The sequence below is a fragment of the Mchenga conophoros genome, linkage group LG15, assembly GCF_057382185.1.
Source record: "Mchenga conophoros isolate Kocher_MC1m ecotype Shallow Benthic linkage group LG15, M_conophoros_male_GT1.1, whole genome shotgun sequence".
In the NCBI taxonomy this organism is placed as follows: domain Eukaryota; kingdom Metazoa; phylum Chordata; class Actinopteri; order Cichliformes; family Cichlidae; genus Mchenga; species Mchenga conophoros.
In genome coordinates, this window is record NC_140540.1 from 23139434 (window position 1) to 23158791 (window position 19358).

The 19358-nt window shown below is 39.4% G+C and overlaps 1 protein-coding gene and 1 long non-coding RNA gene across 2 annotated transcripts; both read right to left on the reverse strand.

The window, feature by feature from the left end:
- Positions 1 to 2016: 2016 nt before the first annotated feature.
- LOC146558369 (uncharacterized) lies at positions 2017 to 7217 on the reverse strand. Its single transcript, XM_085247784.1, has 9 exons — positions 7161 to 7217; positions 6736 to 6956; positions 5861 to 5925; positions 4284 to 4373; positions 4152 to 4180; positions 3966 to 4013; positions 3113 to 3169; positions 2486 to 2546; positions 2017 to 2293 (listed from the first exon to the last, which is right to left on the reverse strand). Exons 1-8 carry the CDS (start codon positions 7215 to 7217, stop codon positions 2529 to 2531), a joined length of 585 nt encoding a protein of 194 aa, XP_085103910.1. The 3' UTR covers positions 2017 to 2293; positions 2486 to 2528.
- Positions 7218 to 10175: 2958 nt separating this feature from the next.
- On the reverse strand, positions 10176 to 19003 carry LOC146558370 (uncharacterized). Its single transcript, XR_014888457.1, has 3 exons — positions 17232 to 19003; positions 13064 to 13132; positions 10176 to 12853 (listed from the first exon to the last, which is right to left on the reverse strand). It is a non-coding gene; the product is annotated as an uncharacterized LOC146558370 (long non-coding RNA).
- Positions 19004 to 19358: the final 355 nt, after the last annotated feature.

A 19358-nucleotide genomic window follows, 5' to 3' on the forward strand; every position in this document is an offset into this window, starting at 1 on the left:
TGGAGTCTTTTAGTCTTCCTCAGAGGTACTCTAAAACGATGACCAAAGAAAAAGTGGGAAACAGCTAAACATGAGAGGTTTTTGGACAAAGTTGGTGTTTTTTCCAGTGTTTAAGCACTGCTTCCAGCCAAGAGTGATACAATATATGCCCTATAACTGCAAGGCTAATATTGTTATCTTTTTACAAAAAAAAACAGCTAACTATGAGAGGTTTTTGGACAAAGTTTGTGTTCTCCATTCTTTAAAACACCAGTTCGAGCACCGTTTAAGCACCGGCACCGTTTCAAAAGTACCGGTTTGGTACTGGTATCGGATAAAACCTAAACAATACCCATCCCTACCTGCCATCAATGACCCTGTACACCAGCTCATTACCTCTGTCCCCTCAGGTTCTAACTCTGTCTCTAGCCCACAGCCTCCATTCCCAGCCCTGATGTAGATTTAGTGTCTTGTTTCCTATTCAGGGTTATAGTCACAGCGTGTGTATATAGCACTTCATGTTCCTTGTAATAGTGTATGTAAATAGTGCCTCAATCGTTCTCAGCCATTGATTCCCATGTATTTGTTTATTCTCTAGTTTTGTTCACTGTTGCACTTCCTGTCACATTCTTGTAAATATCTCCACAGTCTCTCACTGTTGTAAATAGTCGCATGTTGCAATCTTCCACTGTTTACCTTGGTATTGTAAATAAACGCTGTGCACATCAACTGCATCTCGGTCTTTATCTGCTTTCTAGGTCCATCTTGGGGTTCAGCTCTTTCAGTCGTGGCACAGGGAGCCTATGCTGCCCTCCCTCTTTGTATCTAAACCAGTTTATCCAGTTAACTAAACAACTCTCAGACTGAGAAGTTTGTGCTGCTGTTCTTCCATCATGTATTATAAGCATCCTGCTGTACCATGTGCTCTCTCACTTCTAGTGAGCCCCACCGTTTTACTTCCTGCTTCAATAGGGTGGAAGTATTTCACAAAAAAATAAGGGTTCTCTGAATATATCGCTTGGGCCATGGCATACAGAGGCCATGATAGTACCATTGCCTAGCCCAGGGGTGGGCAACCTGCGGCTCTTTAGTCTTTATGCTGTGGCCCTGTGGTTAGGGAGAATAAATTGTAAAAGTATTTAGCTGAATTGTATTTTATTTGTGTTAGTTCTTTTTTAACTTGTAGTTCTAAATTGAAGGATTATCATGATCTTGAAATATAAAAATAAAATTATATTTTATTATTTTTCGTTGCTCAAAGTAAGAGTCACACTCGTGGAAGCCGGTATACCAGCCGAAACCCGCCGTGCATTTATTGAGACTTTCAACCCCAGGTAGGCCAAGTATGGAGAAATGTAAAAAAAAAGAAAAGGAAAATATCTGAAGAAAATAGAAGATGTAATGATGCCTGTGCAGATTTATTTACTTCTGACGAGAGCTGCCTAACAGTATGCCTAATTTGTGGATTGTCGATCTTCGGATCCACATACGTGTTTGAGCAGCTATTCCCCACCATGAACAATGATAAAAACAAAAACCGCTCATGCCTTACAAACAACAGCTTACAGTCCTGCGTAAAGATGAAAGTGACATTGTACAGCCCCAGTCTGCAGAAGCTGTGCGCAGAGGTTCAGGAGCAGAAGTCCTATTGTAAAGATATCACGGCAGACCCGACGATGTTTGCATGAACATGTTTTACAGTTTCTCTTTGTTGATCAATTTCACACACGTTGCTGTACACATGCAGCTGGGTTTAGCTTTCCAGCACACAGCCCGACACATAACACAACAGCAGAGACAGCACAGACTTTAAGGCAGCGAGGCGTGATTGTGGATGACGCTCAGGTGTGACCACCTCTCTTGCAGCGGCACTGCAGGCCACGCCCTGCCACTGATTAATATAAGTATTTATTCAAAATATAGCAAAAAAATTAAAAGTGTAAAATGTTTTGGCTGTTAGCAAAGTTTGGAATTCAGATCACGCAAAGTAAATTGACAGAAAATATCTCATTTTTTTATTAAACATAAGATGTCCGAAAAAGAAAAAATGTTACAATTATAAGTTGTTGTTTTTTGTTTTGATTTTTGAAATTTGTCTTTATGAATCATTTAGGGGAAAAAAGGATTTATGTAGGTTCCTAAATGATCATCACAGTAATATCAAATAATATAAAGCATATTCTGATCATTAAAAATAACTGCCCCTGGATTTTTGTATGCTTTTCATGTTCATGTAGATCCTGTTATCATTATTGGAGGCTTTGCCAAAGGTGGAGAAAGTCAGTGCATCATCTTTATGGTCATTACTCTGAACCTGTAAAATATAGGAAAGCAGCACACACACACACACACACACACACACACACACACACACACACACACATAAATACATAATAAATACACACATAAAAAAACTGCATAATTTTTCAGTCATCAGAAAAAAAAAAAAATATCTATACAAAATTTTTGCTGCTGTGATTTGTTCTTGATCAATACTGGTACTTACCTGGGTTTTATTCCTGGACTTTTTGATGGAGGAATAGGAAACATCAACTGCAGGAATTAGCCTAGACATTAAAAATAACCAGAGGTGATATGTTAATATTTTTGATATCAAATTTCTTGTGATTAACCTGTGCCTTCTTTTAGTATTTCCTAGTGTGCAGATTCAGAAAGATTTCTAGATTGAATTTACAGACATTTAAATCTCAAAAGTAATGATTGCAGATAGATATTATCTATTATTTATTTTAGAGGGACATACTTAAAAAAATTTGATTTTTTTTTTGAGACAATAAACTAGTCTAGTTTAATAGTTGAATAGACCAGACTGGTGAAGTCATTGCTTTTTATACTTTTTTTGTTCTTCATGAATTTCAAACATGTGTGAGATGTGTTATTTTTGTTCATTGCACCCTTGATGCTTTGATTTAATCTGCTGTAGGGGTTTTACACACACACACACACACACACACACACACACACACACACACACACACACACACACACAAATCCTAACGCATAATGTAAGTTTTTTTTCATTCAACACAATTATACACAGCAAATTCTAATTGTTGAAATTTGTCTTCATGCAACAAAACTAACATTAAGTATAACCAGTGAGACAGCTTACTGGGGCTTTGTAGGTCTTGTTTCTGTTACCAATGGTATGATAGTAAGCAGGATCAGCCTACGCAGTAAAGTCAGAAAAATATAGAAAATGAACATAAATACTCAAATACACCTCATTACTTAATTTCTAGAGGTACATTTATAGTATATACTTTTTTACCATTTTCAAACTATTTTGTACTTTTACTCCAACACCATTCAAAAAAGGTGACACATTTTTTTAATCATTTGCATTTTTTGTGAAGTTGCATTTAGGCAACAAATGTCTTTTGATGTCAGTTTTATATAGATTTCAAATTCCTTATAAACATTTATAAGGAATTTGTAAGGGGCGACCGTGGCTCAGGGGGTTGGGAAGTGCATCTGTAACCGGAAGGTCGCTGGTTTGATCCCCGGGCTCTCTATCCTGGTCGTTGTGTCCTTGAGCAAGACACTTTACCCTACCGCCTACTGGTGTTGGCCAGAGGGGCCAATGGTGCCTCTGGTGTTGGCCAGAGGCACCTCTGGTGCTGGTGCCATCGGCCCCTCTGGTGTCAATCTGCCCCAGTGCTGCTGTGGCTACAGCTGTAGCTTGCCTCCACCAGTGTGTGAATGAATAGTGGCATTGTAAAGCACTTTGGGTGCCTTGAAAAGCGCTATATAAATCCAGTCCATTATTATTATTCTTTGTATCTGGACACCCAACCATCTACCCCTGACACTAAGGAAAATGGAAATGTAATGAGTACCATTACTTTTAATAATTGGTTCAGTGTATAGTGTGTGTGTGTGTGTGTGTGTGTGTGTGTTAGAGGATAAATATATCATAAGTAAAATATGAAACAGGTGTAATTTGCACTGGTGTGTGATCTCACCCCCTTCTGACTGGTTTGTGGTATACCGCAGTAATTCATGCTCAGTTCCTGAACAAATAGAGGTTGTTAGATATTTTTCATTTAAACCACTGATACTTAAAATAAAGTGATGTTATAGCCACAGAGAAATTAACTATAGAAGTCCTCGCTGTATAAACATCTTTGACTATTCAGTTTAAAACTCACAATTTCATCACTCTTCTGTGTTTTGTTCCCTAAAGAGACAAAATAGGGAATTCCAACAACAACAATTTAAGTCCAACAACTTTATTTAAAAAAAATATTTGTGTTTCTCAAATATAAATGTGGTGTTCTCACTTTTATTTCTCTTCCATCCAATGAGTGCCAGGATTATGAAGAGTACTAGAAAACCACCTGCTAAAATGATCAGCATGTGTTTGGTTTGAACTGGAAAAAAAATTTTATTCAGAAATTAACAAAATATAGCTATTAATTACAATACTATGTATTTATTAAACCAGAACTGTGGTCATGAGATTATTTTTTTCTGAGAACTCAAATTCAAATTCAAATTTTTATTTGTCACGTACACAGTCATACACAGTACGATATGTAGTGAAATGCTTGGACAACTGCTCGTGACCTAAAGAGAACAAAAAAGGAAAAGGCTATGAATAAGATAGGAAATAAATATGAAAAATTAAAAAGGGTAAATTTAACTAGGAAGGAATAAAATATAAATTAAGGTTAAAAATGAAATAACTGTACAACACAAATTAGAATGAAGGGTAAATTTAACTGGGAAGAATAAGATAAAGATAAATATATAAATTAAAGTTGAAAATAAAATAACTGTACAACAAAATACACAATACACAATATAGAACTATATAAGAATGTATGAAGAAATCTAAATATAAATAAATATATACACAATAACAGCAGCTGTACAAGTATTAACCGGAAATGAAGAATATAGTGACCAGTGTTGTGCAAAACCAAAGTCCAGAAAGTCCAGTGTGTGTGTAAGAACCACATGTGTGGGTCAGTACTGTGTGGTGGTGTGATTGAGAGACCGTATCGCCTGCGGGAAGAAGCTCCTCCTCAGTCTCTCTGTGTTGGTCTTCAGGGAGCGGAATCGCTTTCCTGACCTCAACAGAGAGAACAGTCTGTTGAGGTCAGGAAAGCGAACTAGGGTACTAGGGTAGGAGGTGTTTTGATGACATTGTGGTTAATGTCAGCTCTGTTTGCGTGCCATACACATGACAAAAATAAGCATCAGGTTCAACCACACTGTCATATCTAACTAATTTTAAATTGCGTGTAAGTCACAAACCCACAATCCTACTTATTGGAAATGTAAAATGCTATCCCTCTATCTTTTAGCTACAAGGGCTTACTTCGTCCCACCTGGGTTATTGCTGGGCAGGGAAGACTTTCCACTAACATTGCTTCAGGAACCTCCTAGAATTTGTCCCTCTACGATCTAACATTTAGCAGATAACATATTGAAACATCATTAAGCATAGCTAAGCATTTTTCACCAGGACATATTGACACACACACACATCCTTCATCTAAGAAATAACTAATTTGTATGCATCAGGGACACCTCTAGGGACGCCTATAGCATCTATGTAAGTTGGAGAGTTTTTAGTCAAATCAGAATCTTCTGACATGGTTCTACCAGTTCTACTCACAATGGTCTCTGCAGTAGCATGAGATCCCATTAACACTATAGGGAGCGCTAATCTCACAATAGTACAAGTTCCTGACCAACCACTGGGCAGAGTGTCTCTCACGGTCTTGTCTCCACACCACCAGGAGCGGTCAGCACGAGCAACATTAATGCTGCTCATATTTGCCCATTCAGTGACATCTATGACCTCATTGCACCATGCAGCGTCTGAGTTTCCTATAGGGGTGACACTTACCCTGGTTAAACAGGTGTAATTTCCGGCCCTTGGGGAAAACAGAGGAGGAGTGACACCCTTCCTGACTACTGGGAAAAGTGCACTTAAAATTTGTTAGTCATGACCCACCTCCTCCTTCATGTGGAGCTGTAACATGCAGTCAAATCCTGGCCTGTCCTCCCTGAACAATAAAGGGGCAGTCACAGTGAACAGTGTGGGGCGCGCTGTAGAGCAGGCCACACACTCTATCATGTTGTTTGTACTGGCTGTGTATGTTATCCAATCCAGCCAGGTGTTTTTATCTATGTACCCTGTTTCTACCTGTATCATGTCCTCTGGTGAGGATATGTTTACATACCTCACAAATAGGTCTCTGGAGGTCTCGTAGACCAAATCCGTGACATTCACCCCTTAATCTTTGTGGTGCTGAAGTGCCGTTGACTGGAATGTAACCCCCACCGACAGTTTCCGCCTTAGAGTGAAGAACTACCTTAATTATCCCCATGCTATCTGTGCCTGCCTGGTCTACTCTGATAATCATGTAAAATGAGTCTTCAGACAGATCATAACATCGTCCTGAATATGCGATGGACCAGGGATTTTGTTTCAGACCATTTATGGTCAATAGCAAGGGGTTGGATCTGGTCCCAGTCCCACCCGGCCTCTCTTTAATGAGAAAAGCGCAGATTTCGTACCTTGTTTGGGCCCCAATAATTTGGTTGCAAGTGAGACCACACATCGTCCCAGCTACTGCACCAGCTTCGGTCTCCAGGTTCGGGCCATCCCTTTGGTGGCCTACACAAATACAAATCATACCCTCTCCAACTGTCACCCTTTCCCTTACAATTAATCACATTACACAGATCAAAACTTAAATCTTGAGTGGCTGAGTATACATAGTGTAGTTCAAGGCATCCGCCATACTTAGAGATTTGTCTCTCTGCTTGTTGGCAGTTCCTCCTATTGTACGGATGTCTCTGGGCTTTGGCATGGTGTTCAGCTGCAGGTCTTCAGCTGCAGGTCTCCCCAGAGGCTCGACCACAAGGCAGCCCTGTGAATAGCACAAGGGCTGCTTCTCGGTTTGGCACATCATTGCAGGTAGAGGGTAGCCTACTACCTGGATGAGGTGCGAGGATTATTCTGCCCAATGTGTTTTGTCTGGTTGTACTTTCTGTGTCACAGGCAATTCTCCTGTGAAGAGCTTACAATGGCTGACGTGGATCAACTTGCCTCTTTCCGCGACCTTCACTGCTGTCTGTGTGGTCAGCAGGAATTGGAATGGGCCCAACCAGCGTTTTGCCTTCGAGTGTTTCCTTCTTACGCCTTTCACCAGCAACCAGTCACCTGACTTGAAAGGGTGCAGGGGTTCCTCTGCCATTCTGGGAGGGACTGCCTTCGCTGTCTGGTGTATCTGCGAGAGAGTCTTGGGGAGATTTTGACAATACACAATCAGTTCACTGTTACATAGCTCTGTAGACACGCCTGTCCACTTTGGGGTTTCAGCCCCCATTCTGGCAGCTCATCCATACAACTCTTCATAGGGACTGAGGTGTGCTGGAGGTTTTCAAGGAGTCTTTCGCTATTTCTACAGCCCCTCCATGCACAATGTGTTTGTAATCTAAACCCCACTCTCACACTGATTTCTTTCAGTGCCTGATTTACAAAATGGGTGCCATCATCACTTGTGATTTTCTCCAGGATACCCCATCTGGAGATGATCTCTGATAGGAGGGCTTTTGCCACTGCATTGCCATCTGCATGCTTATATCTAAATATGAGGATAAACCAAAATTTTCCCCATTACAAAGGTCAACTAATAATTTATTGGTTGAAAATTGCCAAACAGCCTTATAAACTTAGAAACTAAGATTGTTACTTAGTGTTGTATGTATTACCAACACAATGGAAGTACTATGTGAAGATTTAAAATATCATGTCATGTCACTACTTCTTCAGTCACCTTTCTCACTCACTGTGTTAATAGACCTCTCTGCATTGAATCATACTTGTTATTAATCTCTCCCTATTTTCCACAGCATGTCTTTCATCCTGTCCTCCTTCTCTCATTCCAACCAGTCGCAGCAGATGGCCGCCCCTCCCTGGTTCTGGTTTCTTCGTGTTAAAAGGGAGTTTTTCCTTCCCACTGTCACCAAAGTGCTTGCTCATAAGGGGTCATATGATTGTTGGGTTTCTCTCTGTAAGTATTATTGTAGGGTCTACCTTACAATATAAAGCGCCTTGAGGCGACTGTTGTTGTGATTTGGCGCTGTATAAATAAAATAAAATTAAATGTTGACCTCTGACCTGATGGTCTGATGACTGTCTGTAGTCATAATGACCATCATCTTCACCTTTGTCCTTTTATAACATGAGAAAGGTTTTCTGTAACACCCGCGCTGCTTTATTTAGCTGTGGCATCTTTGGCAGCCGGTGCTAAATTCCTGTGTTACAGTAGCATTATTGTTTTATTGTTTCTCTAATCAATTAGAGCCAGGTATTATTGTGACATCTTTCATGAACATCTTTTCCATTTTCACAAGGTAAAGTGACTTCACCTCCAACTATGACAATAAATTTAATTTCTTCCAGGTGCTGCTGTTGAGGAAACAGCAAACACAACACTTTCTGTCAGTAATTAATACTTTACAAAGTAAACTGTAATATAAATACAAGTTTTTGATTGTTGTTTAAATATATGTTATATATTTGTTTCCTTACCTTTAAGTAAAGAAAAAAAATCTAAAATAGAAAGATATTAAAAATCTTTGCTCCAAATTATCAGCTTTTTCTTCTTTTATCTCCTGTTCTCAGTCTAGCATCTCTCAAAGGTTTCTGTTGCACTCTGTCATGAGCAGAAATGTGGTATCTACTTCCTGTGGTTAATGTCTCCTCCCCATGAGACTATAGTGTTGTTTATTTTAAGGTAGGTAAGCTCATAGTATCTCTTTCAGATTTGATTCATAACCAAAGACAAAAACAACATTTTTATTTAAAATGTTCTGAAACATAGTACATCCACATGCACTTACGTAATGTGTCGACAGTTGACTTTAGGAGATGGGAATCATGCATATTTTGTGTGGACATATTGCAATTATATTTGCAGCCTCAGACTATGAACACACAGATTCTGATAATTAGACAGCATTACAAAACTGTGCTTCTGCTGTAAGAGTCTATGTCAATCATATTATTTTACTTCATTGTTTAGTTACCATTTTTTGGATGTTTGATACTTGGCAATGCTGATACTATTTTAGAGGTGTGACAAATGATGCCGCTTCTGTTTTTCTGAGAACTGAGAAGCACTCAGGCAAGTGTGGTCACAAATCACAAGATATTCATCAGGTGTGATCAAAACAATGATGTCAGTCCTAACTGATCTATTATTATTTTGTGAGACTTATTAAATTTAAATGCAAAAAAAATGTTGCTAAACTCTAAATATAATATTTGCTAGAGGCTTTGTACATGTTTGTGTGTGTGTGTGTGTGTGTGTGTGTGTGTGTGTGTGTGTGTGTGCATTGTGTTTAGACATTGGTACAAGGATCCACAACAGCAGAATATCCTTGTCATCTGATCTGGTCTCACACTGTGTCTGTATAATACAGTTCATGTCAGTTTTATGTATATAGTGCCAATTCACAACAGTCACCTGAAGATAAAGACCCTACAATATCAAAAGGAAACCTTAATAATCAGATGACCCCCTATAAGCAAACACGTAGCGACAGTGGGAAGGGAAAAGCATCCCTTTAACAGTCTTGATGAATGCTCAATCCTCCAGCAGAACCAGTCTCAGGGACGGGCAGCTAGTGGTGGGCAAATGAAGCTTTCTGAAGGATTGAAGTGTGTATTCAAAAGGGGCTCATTACTCTAAACCTTTGAACACAGTCTTCTTTAGTAGCATCTGGTGGTCAGAAATATGAAGTGCGGCTTGCGTCTATAAATTAAAATCAACTTTTTCATTATGATTGTTCACTCTACAGATCTAAGTTGACAGCTTCTTTTAAAATATCACATATAAACAAAATAATGTTATGTCTATCTGAATATTAATTAATAAACCTTCCTTGTTTAAACATGTAAAATGATGTGGTCTCATTTGTACTGTGACTACTTGACATTTGTAAACATGATAAATTAAAAATAAATCAATCAATGATGTATAATAATACACAACACAGTCATATACTAGGTTGGGAGTATGTTTGTGGTGTGAGGTCTCTGCCCCCACATGGTTATGTGATTAACCAGTGGACAGATACATTTATATATAAAATACTATAACTTACATGTATAATGTATTTCTAATTTATTTTTTTAATCTGGGTAAAATAAAAAGTTCAAGTTCAAATTTATTCGCCACATGCAGGTTGCCCTGCAGTGAAATGAACCCGCCCCCCGACCTTACACACACAACACAGACATCACATGGGGATACAAGTCAGAGAACGGTTGCATTGCAGAAAAAAAACACTGAAATGTACACTACAATGGGAAAAGTACAAGAGGAAAAAAAGAGACCTCTACTCATGCTGGGCTACAGGAGGACAGCATGTGAACAGGAAACAAAAAAACTCCTCTGCACAGAAAGCACATAAATGTCCACAGTACAACATTATAGAGCACATGACCAGCAACAGGGTTGGGTAGGGGATAAGGAGTAATCCCAGGCAACACAGCAGCCATCCTGCCACTGCGCCGACTCACCAGCACGGGCCCAGACCCGCCTCGTGTTCCCAGGAGGCAACAAGCATCGAAGGCATTGGAAGGGGAGGGGGGATGTGTGAGTGCTTATCAGTGTAAGTGTATGTGTGTGCGTGTCCGTAGTTCAGCTGAGACAGTGTCCTTCACCCTATCAGGCTAAGTAAACAGTCTACTAGCCAACCCATGTGGCCTTGCATGGGATGGGAAGAATAGTCATCACACAGCTGTTATCAGGGAGTTTTTGTTCGGCTCCAGCCTTGGACCCGTGCAGCTGGCGCCGTGGTGTCCGCATGTTGATGTTGTTGATTTTTCTTTTATGCGAGCAGCTCAGGAGAATTTCAAAGCTGTTCTTAACACTCCGACACTGGTCTCTCAATCTCCCATTGGAGAACCGCGAGCCTCCCCATGATGGTATCAAACTTCTGTCCCGTGGTGTTGTCATTCTTGTACAGATACAAACATAACAGATATAAGGTTATTATTTTTGTTGTTTATTTATGAACAGGCCGAAAGTCCTCACTGGCTCCATGTCATTAAGTCACACACTGGTTCGCTATCTCTGGATGGACATACCTAAACACATCACAAATCCCGCCAATGATTCACTTCCTCGTAAACCATTGAATCAGGTACTGAAGCAGTGACATACTGAATTGAGCTTTGGATATCACTGATCACGTGACTTTGACCAGATGAACCGAGCTTCGGCACTGTGCTTCTGAAGTTCTGTGTTGGGTTGTTGTTTTTTGTGGTTGTTTTTTCTGATACCTGGGACAGAAATAATTGGTTTTAAGCCTGATCTAAAATGTAGAGATGGTCTGTCTCCTGAATCCTAAAATGGCAGGGGTCTTTTAAAAACTCTAGGAACAGCAAGTAAACCTACAGTCTGAGAGCAAAGTGCTCTACTGGGATAAAAAGGTAGTACCTCCATTGCTGAAGCTGCTGCACTCAGCTGTGGCTGCAAAGTGGTTGGTGCCTGTGGTCAGGGTTTTAATAGTTTTGCAATGTTCATTAGTTTTTATTTTTATTTAGTTTTGACTTCAGATTTTCAATTTTATATCAGTTTTAATTAGTTTTTACCAATTGTTTGCTAGTTTAGTTTTTATTTTTTTGAAAATCCTTAGTTTCAGTTTAGTTTTGATTAGTTTCAGTTATAGTTTTAGTTGTGTTTGCAATAATTAAGTGCAACAAAATCCCAGTTTCATCATATCAGTCATTCTCTTCTGCTTATCCTTGGGTATGTTGCTATTCCAGCTACCATACCCTGCACTCTGGACAGGTCGCCTGTCTGTCGCAGGGCTAACACGCAGAGACAGACAACTCACATTCCCACCTATGGGTTCTTTAAATAAATAAATAAAGGCAGATGAACAACCATTGATACCAGGCAAATATAAAATTTATATCTTGGCCCCAATGAGACTATTAACTCTTGCAGCACCGGGTGTTCGTAATTTTGGTTCAAGTGAATTGATAAACCTTTTGAAGGCAATTGACTCACACAGTTATGTAGATATCCCCGTCCTGTTGTCTCGGGATGCATCACGCTGCCTTGCCTGGGGTTAGCTTCTGTTTTCTGGGGATGAGGTTTGAGTGCGCTCCCTTACCTTCTCAAGGTAAGCTAGGTTAGCCTTCTTGTGTGAGCTTTTCAAGTGCACTTTAAGGTTTGTGGGATTTTTTTCCCCTTTAGAAATGTCCCTCATAATTTGTCTCTTTCCACTACAAGACACTTGCTTTATCCAAAACACAGTCATATTCAAAGTAATCCCAAATTGGACTCTGGCGCTTTCTCCCGACTTTTCCTGACATGATTCTGCGCATGGACGGAGCAGCAACACAGACGACTCGACTAACATACTGCCACCTGCTGGCATAATGAGACATAGCAAGAAAAAAATCTGGAAACTAAACTTCATTTTCACCCTTGACTATGACACACACACATCTACGAAAACTAAACACATTTTTGCTATAAATTCAGTTAATTTTAGTTAGTTTTGTGAACACATATTACAGTTTTAGTTAGTTTTCCTTTTTTTGTTTTTATTTTTATTTCCGTTAACGAAAATGTTTTTTCACTTCTAGTTTTCGTTATTTCGTTAGTTTTCGTTAACGATAATAACCTTGCCTGTGGTGGTGCTAAAACCCGAACCAGCATGGGTAGATAGCACTGACATTATGAGAGGTTTTATTCCCTCTGATTTAATTTTGGTAAGCTTAGCAGATGTTACTGTAGATGCTCCTGGGGTCAGTTTCTGCCTTCGTCTTCGCAGCAGAATAAGTCACCGCCTCCTCGTTTTTGACCTGCTTCACACAACATTTACATAAGTCAGATCGTTACAAAGATTTTGATGTTGAGTTCAGTTTTTTTATTCAGTTTTTAAACAACTCACTGACTGAAATCAGAGGAGTTGAAGATAAATATATGCTTTGTAATACATCCTATTATATAGCGCTGCAAAGAAAATTTAAGATAAGATCATAATTATTGTAGGAAAAAACTGACAAACTTACCTTTTACTTCAGAGTTTTTTGATTGGAGTGGTCAATTGTGGCGTAGATGATATTCTCCTCTGGCTCGTTCTGATTAGAAACACAGTGGTTTAGATTGCATAAATATCAATACACAGAACTCCGCTCTTGGGTGAGAACTTTGACATCATAAATTCCATTTTAGGTCAACAAAAATACTTTCAGAAACTACAATATGTTGCATTTCTAACAATTATCAGTTTGTGCATTTTCTCTTTACCCTTTTTCTGTTAAAAAAAACGTTGGGGAATCTATAAAGGTGAAAATTCAATATGAAAGGATCAATGTGAACATAACCATAACCCTCATTTGTCTTTCTGACAGGTCAATGGGTCACTGTCTCCTGGTGGATCTTAATAGGTTAAATGCCATTTAATCTTAGGAGATTTCTAGAGTATAGCACTTTTTTTTTTCTCTAAGTACAATTTTTTCCAAAAATTTGGAGTTTATCCTCAAAATGGTCCATCATATTTTTAAATGCAGATTAATCAGATTAATGTTGATATCTATCTAATATAGATATTACCTAACTAGCTAATATCTACTATATGTTAATTGTAAATTTGATATTTCAAAGCCATAACGTAAAGATTTATCAAGGTAGCAATGTTACCTCACAGCAAGAAGATCCAGGGGAATTATTATGAATTACTTTGTTCAAGTGATGACAAATATTAAAGCTTAAGAATCATAACTTGGCTTTATTGAGTACCGCTGTACTTTTCAGTGCTTTTATTCTACCAACAGCTACTTAATGGGAAACACCTATACGTTAAGCAAGGCAGCCCTAGCAGAAACTAATAGACAGCATATGTGGACCCATTTGAAAACAAGATGTTACACTATAGTCTATAGGTTTAGCCACTAATAATAAACTAATAATTAAATGCAATCATAAATAAACCTGTAGAGCCGGAAAAGGGAGATTTTCTTTTTCATTTTCACCAAGTGTTTAATTGTTGGGGTCTCTGTGTATTTCTAAATGGAAATTATTCAGACATTACAAAAGAAAAAGAACCTAATGATGAAATCAGTATTGCATTAAAGCTTATGTTCATTGGGCCGCCTACAGTCTTCTATAAAAGGTTGGTGAAGACATTTGTCGCTGGATTTCTGTAAACAAGCTTTACATCAGAAAAGGTGATGCCATTTCCTATTTCTTATGAATTAAAAGGCAGAATTTCAGAGGAAGTTATGTAGTTACTATTGCCCAATTACCATTTAAATAACACAAGATCCTAAATTTAGTCATAACATTTTAATTCCTTAATTTGGTATCTTTTGTGTAGATGTTGTTATGAAATCAGTTTCACCCCGGTTCTTTTATTCCTCGGGCATCCAGAGACGGCACCGGACTCAGTAGTCATTTTCACAAAAACCTTTATTAATCTTTATTCATCTTCATTTAAGCATGCACTTCTAGAAGAGGAGATGTGCAAGGCCAGTGTACCTTGGGGTACCAGCCTGTGAGTCTTACACATTAATTCTTGGGTCACAGAGAAAGAGAAAAACAACTAGTAAATGGGCCTTATTGAGTAACAGTTTTCCTGTATAATATCACTATAAAACAATATCCTGTAAATGCTACCATGGTATCAAAATATCACAACAGTGATCATCAGCAATTGCTACATTTCAAATGATGTTATATTGCTAAATTATTTTCAGCCCCTGAAAATAAGGGGACCATGTATATAAAACCTGTATGATGTTGGTATATCTCATAGCAAGAAAGTCCTGGGTTTGAATCCGCTGGCCAGCTCAGGTATTTCTCTGTAGAATTTAAGAATTACAGCCATTTATAAATATGGTCCCCTTATTTTGAGTTAGTGAAAATAATTGAGCAAACTAACATAATTTGAAATATAGCACTTGTTTTTAACATTTAAAAATTATTTGCAGTCAATGGCTGTCTGAAGTCTAAAGCCCATGGACATCAACAAATGCAGTTTTTCCTCCTTTGAGATCCTCTGCTAGTCCAGCCTTCAGTTGCTGTTTGTTTGTGGGTCTCTCTGCATTCAGCTTTGTTTTTAATAATGGAAAAATATGCTCTGTTGGGTTGAGATCAGATGCCTGACTTGGCAAATGAATAACGCTACTGTGGCAGGATGTGGTTTGCAGCTCAGCTGCAGGGGAGGGGTGGAGTAGTGCATTCAATGGACAGTGCCAGGGAAGGCCTGCTGGCGCAGTTGATTTTCATCATCCTAACCACACCTTCCCTATTTCTAGTAGTTGCTGGGGCCTAGAGGAAGAGGCCCCAGAAACAGCTGGGGTTCTGGTAACGAGTGTTACAGTGGTGCCCAACTTCCAGGTGTGACATGTCAAACCCACAGGTACCGCAGCCAGTTCAGGTGGCCCAGATGATGGGCAGATGCAGGCAGTTGTGAATGGGAGGCAGCTAGAGGACCTGTAGGTCAAGACTGGGCGCGGACACTTCCACCAGGAGTGCCCATTCATGGAAGCCAGCCATGTGTTTGGTGTTGCTGAAGTCCCAAAAGACTCCCTGGCTCAGGAGGCACGTACAGGGATCCAGTAAGGTCCCAAGGGGGTACACGCCAGGCTATTGTTGACACGGGCTGTACACAGACCCTTGTCTAACAAACGCTGGTTCAGCCAGGGAGGTTGGAGGCTGAGTTGGTGGAAGTTAGATGTGTGACATACCCAAATATCCCATAGTGCCACTGCAAATTAAACATAAGGGCAAGACGCTAGAGGAAAGACTGTGCATCCCTTAATTTTGGGGACAGACTGGCCAGGGTTTAATAACCTGCTGGGGCAGTGTGCGGGGATGCATGGCCTTTAACAGTATGTAGCAGCTGTGCTGCACCTAGCAGTGACACGGGCTCGTCCGGGAGAGGAGACAGCAAGGCCCTGCTCGCCCCAGGAGATTTCCTACTAGAACAATTTCATGCTGACACCCTGCACTCAGCCTTTGACCAATGGATAAAAATTGATGGTCACATGGTACACCCTGATGCAGCGCTGACCTACCAGCATTTTGTACTGATCAGCGATAGACTTCATAGAGTGAGTCATGACATTCCCAGTTGTTGGTTTCTAAAAGCCGCCAGAAAATGATATCGCCGTCAGCTCTAAAACTCCATGGCAAGGCATATGGGATATGAAAAAACTCAGGTGGACTGGCATCTCTACTGCACGTTTTACCATAATTTTGGGTTGGTGCGATTAATGTACATAAGTTTAAGGATATCATGGTTTCATCTGTTGAAAGTTTTTTTTCTGAACTGTGCATGCCCTTGAAGTTTTTACCAGCTCTCTGACAGGTTTCTGTTTTTCTGCCTAATGATGTCCTCCATCACTTCCATTCTTCTATTTGGGCCTCATATTTAGAAATCCAGTGGAAAGCAACAGTTTGAATCAAATTAATATATATTATCTGTTTTATTCGTCATGAGATACAAAAGAAAGAAAAAAAGTCTCCCCCGGCCATGAAACCACTTGCCAGTCAATTGTACAATTGCCTCTACAAAGCCTCTGAAAGTGTAAAACAGCTATGATTTCTGAACAGTTAATGCACAATTTTTATAAGATGCCTTTAAATTAAAGCCAAAAGTCAGCATTGCAATCACATCTTGACTGTTTGAATTAAAATCCACTGGTACTGATGTACAGAGGCAAAACTACAAAAATCTTATCTGTCCATAAAGTTCTTAACTCTACATCGTCCCTATCAAGACCTGTGAAAAGATCAGTGTTTTTCTAGTAGCTTCTATCCTGTCATTTGCACCTCTCAGCCAACTGAAGATGTAAACATTATTCTAACACTGATATGCAGATTTCATTCTACAATTAATAATTAATAAACAATAGAAAAAACAGTAATAAACAAGAGAAATATGCTGTATATTCAACTAGAATGAACACTTAATTGATTGCTATGTGCATAGCAGAATCTACAGTAGCCCTGCTTTGTGTGAAGCGCTGGATCATAACCTTTTCAGTTTTCTGTTGCGGTCAAAGTCAATGGAATTGATCAAATTAAGGTCCAAAATCTAAGAATACAAAGATGTTGTCATTTTGTGTTGGCAATTGATGATAATTTTCCTCATGGCTACAACAATTTAAATGTTCATATTTCATAGCAACATAGTCAAGCACAAAAGTAAGAAAAGAAAATCTGAGTAATTACCTTCAAACTGAAGCATAAAAATCAGGATTGTTAAAAGTGAAGAAATGTGTTGTTGCATCTCTCTCTGCAGGCTCAAATTAGGCTCTCTGGCACAGAAGAACAGAAGTGATAACATTTCCTGTTCCTGATTTCAGAGAAAAACTTGTGAAATAGTCCCATTCGTCACCCAATGTATCTGCAGTTTGACAGGGTATGTATGAATCTGAATGTGGGTCACAGTCCCTGGCATTGGGCACTTTTTTGTTTGATTTTACTGCTGTTCTTGTGCTCTACATTCATTTATTTTTTTATTGTTTGAGATTTGAATTCCCATTTTGATTTTGTTATTTTTGTAAGAGTAATTTCTAATGATACTGTTGAGTCTTTGTCTGTTTTACTGTCCATGTGTTACTCTTCCTGCTCTCTGCCTCATCTTTCTCTGTTCTGTAAAATTAGCTTTGTGTCTCTTTCTTGGTAATGATAACTGGACTTGCTCTCATACTGCTTTTTACTACAAACCACCAAGGGTGATCGTGGCTCAAGAGTTGGGTGTTCGGCTTATGATCGGAAGGTTGCTGGTTCGAGCCCCGGCTCGGACAGTCTCGGTCGTTGTGTCCTTGGGCAAGACACTTCACCTACCGCCTACTAGTGATGGCCAGAGGGGCTGATGGCGCGATATGGCAGCCTCGCCTCTGTCAGTCTGCCCCAGGGCAGCTGGACAACTGTAGCCTGCCTTCAATGTGAGAGTGAATGAATAGTGGTATTGTAAAGCGCTTTGAGGGGTCCTGAAAAGCGCTATATAAATGCAATCTATTATTATTAATTCAAATAGGCCTTCAAGCACTTTTTCTACCAGTCACACACACTCACGGCTACATCCAGGACAATTAGGAGATCAAACCTAGTCAAGAGCAGATGGAACCTGGGACTGAACTACTAATCTTAGAGATCTCTAATTGTTAGAGAACAGGTTCTACTGCCTGAAATCAACAGGTATGTGTGGCGGCGGTGTGATCGCTAGCTAAGCTGCAGGGGAGGACTGGGGCAGTTAGGCTCAAGTGGGTGGTGCCAAGGAGGCTGGAGGGACAGGTGGCGATGATTTGCCTAACAAGGTTTCTCCCTTTTTATATAGTGAAGCTAGAGGGAGGGGTGTTCGCAGATGACTAACTCAAAAGTTGGTGAACAGTGTGCCAAAACATAAAGCCACATGTGTGGTGCTTCAATAAACACTCCTCAAGTGAACAGCATCACAGTCTGTCGGGTCAATCTTTACAGTATGATGTCATTACCTACTGACCAATCAGTTATCTCGAAAAAAAATGTGACCATTCCTGTGAGTACTAGAGTTTGGGGTGGGGGGTTGATGGTATTATAATATCTTTTGTAGCTATTTTATGTATTCACACAGGGATATGATAGTTTATTAAATAAATTAAAAAATAATCTGTGAATGCTAAAAAAAAAATGAGGGCTCATCTCCTGCACTAACATCCTGAGATAACATCATCAGAGCAAACTTATATTAAATTGGCTCAACCAAAAAAGCACCCAACACTGGACGCACTTAGACAAAGCTACCTCTAAATGCAGAGCATGCCGATGGTAAAAGTGGGATAGCAACCTCCTTATTCATGGGGATCAAAGAAATGTGATTCAGAAGGAGGTACATTTTTGGATTATTCAATCCTATCTTTAGGGTTTTTTTCTAATTTGCGCAGCTTCATCTCCTTGTTCTACCAGTGACATGGAGATCAGTTTCAGTATCTGTTGTGAATGATATCTCAATTGCTAAAATACATCTGGAGGACAAAGAAGACTGGAGGCTTGCCAGAAAAGCTGTGTTCAATGATGGAGAGGTGCACCCAAGTGTTTTTGCTTTCAGCATATAGCATATTGATTAATGATCTTTGATCAGTGGTTGTTGATCAATGGTCATGACAATTTGCATATTAATGATCAAGGAACTGACCTCACAACCCATTGTTCATTTAGTTGGCTGGTTTCAGTTATTGTCCAAATGCACTGTTTATAAGGTCTCAGCTGAGAGTGATGAGTGACGAAACGTTTCTCCCATTGAAAAGGTGGGGTCCAGGTGAACAGAATCAACCTTTTGAGATTCAGCATTTAGAGTTTCCAAAAGAAGAATGT

Coding starts and splice junctions, on each gene's coding strand:
- LOC146558369 (XM_085247784.1), bottom strand. CDS start 7,217: ATGGCAGAGGAACCCCTGCACCCTTTCAAGTCAGGTGACTGGTTGCTG. Junction 6,957..7,160: donor ACTGGTTGCTGGTGAAAGGC/GTAAGAAGGAAA, acceptor CACCTCATCCAG/GTAGTAGGCTACCCTCTACC. Junction 4,014..4,151: donor CACAGAAGAGTGATGAAATT/GTGAGTTTTAAA, acceptor CTATTTGTTCAG/GAACTGAGCATGAATTACTG.